Source organism: Neophocaena asiaeorientalis, unplaced genomic scaffold, assembly GCF_003031525.2.
Source record: "Neophocaena asiaeorientalis asiaeorientalis breed wild unplaced genomic scaffold, Neophocaena_asiaeorientalis_V1.1 scaffold82, whole genome shotgun sequence".
NCBI lineage: Eukaryota > Metazoa > Chordata > Mammalia > Artiodactyla > Phocoenidae > Neophocaena > Neophocaena asiaeorientalis.
This window is the reverse complement of record NW_020173068.1, coordinates 9,375,765-9,381,586: the sequence shown is the minus strand read 5'-3', so window position 1 is coordinate 9,381,586 and position 5,822 is coordinate 9,375,765. Positions and strand designations below refer to the sequence as shown.

The 5,822-nt window shown below is 52.2% G+C and overlaps 1 protein-coding gene across 1 annotated transcript in view; it reads left to right on the top strand.

Moving 5' to 3' along the window:
• Positions 1–2,385: 2,385 nt before the first annotated feature.
• TGM2 (transglutaminase 2) overlaps positions 2,386–5,822 on the top strand; it is a 33,964-nt gene continuing 30,527 nt past the window's right edge. The window contains exon 1 of the mRNA XM_024743025.1: positions 2,386–2,492. Coding sequence (XP_024598793.1) covers positions 2,483–2,492 — 10 coding nt within the window. The 5' untranslated portion in view covers positions 2,386–2,482. The remainder of the gene's footprint in view (positions 2,493–5,822) is intronic.

Sequence of the window (5,822 nt, the reverse complement as noted above, 5' to 3'; positions counted from 1 at the left end):
AAGGATCACCTCCTGCACTATCTGGGGACCTTGAGCTCACAACCACCCTCCCTGGGCCTCAGTTTCCCCCTCAGTAAAATGGTTTTGAATTTTTACTTGCACAGTGAGGTAAGACAAGGCAGGGTTTCCCAACCCTTCTGAGCAGATGGGAAAACTGTGGCTCAGAGTGAGGCAAGGGCCCCCTGGTCACCAGGCCTGGAATCCAGGTCTTTGGGCTCAGCCTGTGGTCTGGTCTTTATCTGTCACTTCTAGGAAGCCAGTTCTGACTTGGACAGCCCTGGGATTGCTTAAGAGCCTGAATCACTTAGGTGGTCATAGTTCTACAGAAACAGGGAGAGGAAAGAAGAGGCGGCAGCTGGCGTGGTCAGGGATGGGTCTGGGGCTCTGTACCAAGCCCCATGCAGGGCACCAGGAACAACCTGATGGGTAAAAAGCTTCCAGTGTATTCCTGCCCTCCAGGGAGCTCCCAAGTGGGGGTGATAAGGGAGATTAGTGCCAAGTGGAGAAGAAATGTCATTTCCAAATGGAAAAGAATGGACAAAGGCAAAACCCATCCTTTCATGTGGGGCAGGTCTGATTCTTGTAGAAACGCTAAGCCTGCAACCTTCCTTCTGCAGAGCCTGACTGTCTCCGGGCCTCCTGTTTCTCTTTGAGGTCCCTACTCTCAGAGCCACATTCTGGGACACATGGCATTTTTGCTCCAAAACTCAGAGGCCCCAGTTATTGAGTGATCACTATGTACTAGGTACCCAAACTCAGTCATTATGGTTGAGTCTTACTCCAGGCCTGTGAGGGAGGAATTCTTTTCCTCATTTTGCAGAGGGGGAGACTGAGGCCTGGAGAGCCAAAATACCTGCCCATGGCTACATAGTGTGATCTCAAACCCTGGCTTCTTGACTGACGTTCATGCACCCCACTCCTTCCTGTCAGCTCTCGCTAGCTGTAGGGAACAGTTTCTACAACAATCTATAAGATGGGGCAACGACAAGGTTCACCCATTGGGCTATTTTATGGGTCAGCAGGGCCCCAAACTGTTGTAAGTTTGTTCACTAAGACCTCAGGCAGGGTCCATTTGACTCAGGGACACACATCTACTAAAACAACACAGGTTTGTTCCCTGCGCTGTGTCACACAGGAGTGGAAACTGGGGCCAATTTTGTAGCCTAATCCATCAATAAATATGGAACTTACTCTGGAAAAAGGGCTGGAGGAGGCTCACAGGCCCCTGCCTTTCCAAGGACCCTCCCTGTTCAGGACTTGTGGTGGCTAAGAACCATAGGAGGCTGGGGGATCAGAGGGAGAAGAATGGGTGATCCCCCCATCCCCTAGGGTGCTAGGAGTGAGAGGTCAGAGGTTGAGTCCCTGGGACGTTGGCTTTGTTTCCTTCTGGCACAGGCTGGACCTGAAGGAACATCATCAGTAGAGGGAGGGAGTGGGGGAGGGGTAAGTGGCTGGATGGCTGGCTGGCTGGATGGATGGATGGGTGAGCAGATGGATGATTGAATGATTAGATGGATGGACGATTAGATGGATAGAGGGATGGATGAGATAGAGGGATGTCTCTGGATTTTGCGACAGAGACAGGTGTGTTGTGTCTGTCTTTGTGGGTGTGTCTGCATGTTTGTACATGAGGCCATGTCTGTCTGTGTGTCCGTCTCCCAGTATCTACACCTTTGTGTGTCTGTAAGTGCCCCAATCTGATTTTGTGTCCACCTCTGGTGGTGTGTGGTCTGTGTGTCTATGAGCTGGGTGCATCTGGACACCTGCTTATTTGTGTATAGTTCTTGGTTGGTACCTGTCCGTGTGTGTCTGGCTGTGGCTATGTACAGGCATGTCTCTGATTTTAATCTGATTTTCTGTCTACGTCACCGTGTCTGTGTGTCCAGGTTTATTTGTCATATCTGTCACAGTGTGTCTGTGTCTCTGTGCGTCCACAATCCTATGTCCCTGATTGTGTGTCTGTCTGCTCCATATGTATCTTTATCTGACGGTGTATGTGTCTTCTTGATCCCGGGTCTGACCTGACTGCGGGTCCATGTCTGTGTATCCAAGTATGCCTGTGTGTCCTGGTGCAACTGTGTGTCTGTATCTGTGTGTGTGTTTCTGTATCCAGGGGTCTCAGTTACCCAAGATCTGACTTTATGTATACAGGTGTGTCTGGGTGTCCTGGTCTGTGTGTCCTCGTGGCTGCCGTCCCAGCCCTGCTCTGTTTCCCCAGGGGGCGCCCTTGCCCAACCTTCACTTCCTCCCTCGTCTCCTGACCCCCGGGTGCGCCCCAGCCGGCTGGTGGAGAGGAGCGTGGACCCAGACAGGACACCGCCTCCCCGCCAGGTCCCCGCCTTCCCGCGAGGCCCCGCCCCTAGCCCGCCCCTAAGCGGGCTATAAGTTCACCGTCGGTCTCAGCCTCTGCATTGCCCGTCGCTAGTGGTCTGCACTTGGAGAGTCCTGCCACGGGTCTGAAGAGCACAGCCACCACCCGACCATGGCCGAGGGTGAGTATCAGGGTCAGTGCAGTATCAGGGTCAGCGCCGCTGCGACCGCTCAGGGGCCCCGGGTCCAGCCATCCTTACCTGGTCTCTGTGGTCCCACCAGTGCAGTGGGGGTCAGGACCGGGCTGGGCTCAATCCCTAAGTCCCTGATTTGGAGCGCACCAGGTGGGCTGGGCTGGGTGAGAGGTGCCGGGCTCCCAGTCCTGGCTCTGCTTGGGGCCTCAGCTTCCCCATCCCCAGGGCATAGTCATTAACCTCTGCCTTCCTGGATCAGATGAGGCAGTGGAACACGAAGGCATGTTACGAGCGGTAAAGTACTGTGTTAGCTGACCATTGTCACTTGTCCTCCGTCAGTTAGTGGGAGCTGGCTCCCTGCTGCATGCCAGGCGTGAAGCTGTACAGAGGGTGCTGGCCTAGACTCAAGTACTTAGTTTTGGTTAGTCCGTGGTGGTGTGTAACCCAAGCCTGGCTGTCTCCTTGGCCTCGGGGGCCAGAGAGGAGCTCCCAGCATCCTATGGGGGAAAGGCCTGAGAGCAGACTTGCTTTCCTAGGTCCCTCCCTGCCCTCAAGTTCTGCAACCCTGGTTCTTGGCCATTGGTTGAGTCTCAGTTTCCCCTCCTGTAAAACATGGACAGTAATGCCAGTCCTCGGTACATCTGTGAAAGGACTGGAGAAGGGGCTCAATTCATTTCCTACACACACACACACACACACACACACACACACAAACACACACGGGCAGGGCTACCATTTCAGAGGAGGGATTTCTACGATGGGAGATGCGCCTGTACTAATGCTGCTGGACTCAGCATCCTGGCTGACTCTTGGGTCAAGTCCATTTGGAGGTGGCCTCTGCACCACCGCAGCCCCCAGGAAGGAGGGTGGGCAGAGCGAACATGGAGAGGGACCCGGGGCGCGTGGAGCTGGAACAAGCAGGAGGAACCACCGACGTGCCCGACCTGCTGTGTGATCTCGGGCCACCTTTGTCCCTCTCTGGGACCCGGCTCCCCAACACATGTGATCGAAAGCCAGCTCAGGGCTGGCTGTGAGGCGTCACGTAGGCGGCCACTTGTGCCCCATGCAGTTTCCCACCCTGTCCCCAAGAGTGGGGTTCAGTAGACCTGGGGGACTCTGGAGATGCCAATTATGATGAGCCCCCTGCCCCATTGCCAGAGTGGCCACTTCCTACAGGGGTCCCGGTGGCCTGGAAGACCTCGGGTCCTTTCTCAGTGCAGAAATCCTAAGATCCTAGACCCCAGTGTTTCTGCACCTCTAGAGCTGAGCATGATTTCTGGAAATCTTTCTTCAGACAATAGAGTGGGAAAGCACTGCATCTGCCTCAGGCCAGGGACTGACCATCTCCGTAAGGTCTCCTAGGGGGCAACAGTGGCCTCTTTCTTGCTTAAGCTCTCTGGAGTTGAAGTTTCCCAAAACAGTGTTTCTTCACCCCAGCAGGCCAGCAGGAAGTTCTTCCCTGTGGCTAGCGGAGGTCTCTCTTGCTGTGATTGCAGGGGCCTCAACTTCCCCCGGGTCTCCTCCTAGGCTTGAAACAACACAGGATGTGGGCGAGGGATGGGAGGGGTGGAGGGGGTCAGGGGGATGGACAACAAATCCTGAGCTGTGAGTGAGGTTGTTACCAGTGCGGGCTCCCGAATCTATAGCCCTGGATTCAAACCCCAAAGCTTCAGCTTGTGCTTGCCGTGAGACCTGGGGCCGTGTAATGTCTCTGTCTACAAAGTGAAGGTAGTGGTAGTAGCTGTGTAGGTGGGTAGTTGTGAGGTTTAAGTGGAGATAATCGGTGTCAAAGCCCTCGGCAGTTACTGGGCAATTTGCGCCTCATTTGGGGGATATTCCATGGCGGAAGGGAGGAGAGCTGCATGTATGTCCCTGTGGAAGGACCCACTTGCTGGGTGACTTTGGCAACTCCCTGCCCCTGGGCCTCAGTGGGACCACATACTCTTAAGGGCCCCATAATTCTGAGCATCTCCCTTGCCCACTCCTCTCACCCTACGGTCCCCCTAATCTTGACCTTGATTAGGTCAAGTTGAACTCGCCAAGGTTTTTGAGATTTGACCCTCACTCTCCCATCACCCCAATCCCTCCCCTGGTCTTCAGCTCCCTCCGAAAATATGGGAAAAGAGAACTTTCACATATCAAACTTTTGCCCTGGGTTCAGCCCTGGGGAAAGGCTGTCCTCTGCTAGACCTCACAGAGGCCCTTTGATGCTTCAGAAAAGGAGGCACAGAGAGGGAGAGACACCTTCCCCAGGATCACACAGCGGCACAGCAGAACTGAAACTCAGGTCCAGAAGACTCCAAAACCTCTGTCATTGAAAAAAATTTTTTATTATGGAGAATATTGAACATACATAAAAGTAGAGAGAACAGTAGAATAAATGCCTATGTTCTCGTCACCTGGTCCCAACTACCACCAACTTATGGCTACTGTTGCCTCCTGCCCTCACACCCTACAACGCATTATTTGGAAACAAATCCCAGGCATCACATCATTTCATCCGTAAATATTTCAATATATCTCTCCAAAGAATAAGGACTCCTTTTTAGACATAAACAAAATTTCCTTAATATCACCATTATACATCAGTATTCAAATTTCTAATTGTCTCATGCATGTAATAAATAGTTTTTAAAATCAAAATCCAAATAAGTGTCACACAGCACAGTGGGTTGTAATGTGTTTTAGGTTTCTCTTAGTCTATAGGTTATCCCTTCAACTTTTTTTTTCTTGTCTTTTCTTTCTTTTTTTTTTTTTTTGTAATTTATTGGTTAAAGAAACCGAATACTTTACCTATAGTTTCCCAGAGTATGAATTTTGTTGATTGCTTCCTGGTTCTGTGTTTACATCTTCCTCAGTCCTCTGTATTTTCTGGAAATTGAACCTAAAAGGCAAAGCCTGTGTAATTAATCGATACCGAATACCACCCCCCTTTTTACCAAAAGAACCCTCCAATCACAATAGACTAGCTCGTGTTTAGTAGGCATTTATTATGAGCCAGGTACCGGGCTAAATGGCTCACCACAGCCCTGTTAGGTGGGTCCTGCTGTCCCCACCTGTGGACACATGGGGAAAAGTGAGGCCCAGAGAAGCTGAGTTGCCTGAGGGCCCACGGCTGGGAGGTGCAAAGCCTTTCCCACTTGCCGCAGTGCGCACAACCTGTGATTAAGAGCTGGGGAGGGAATTCCCCATCGGTCCAGTGGTTAGGACTCCGGGCTTCCACTGCAGTAGGCCCAGGTTCAATCCCTGGTCTGGGAACTAAGATCCTGCAAGCCGCGCAGCATGGCCAAAAAAAAAAAAAAAAGATTGGGGGAGTTC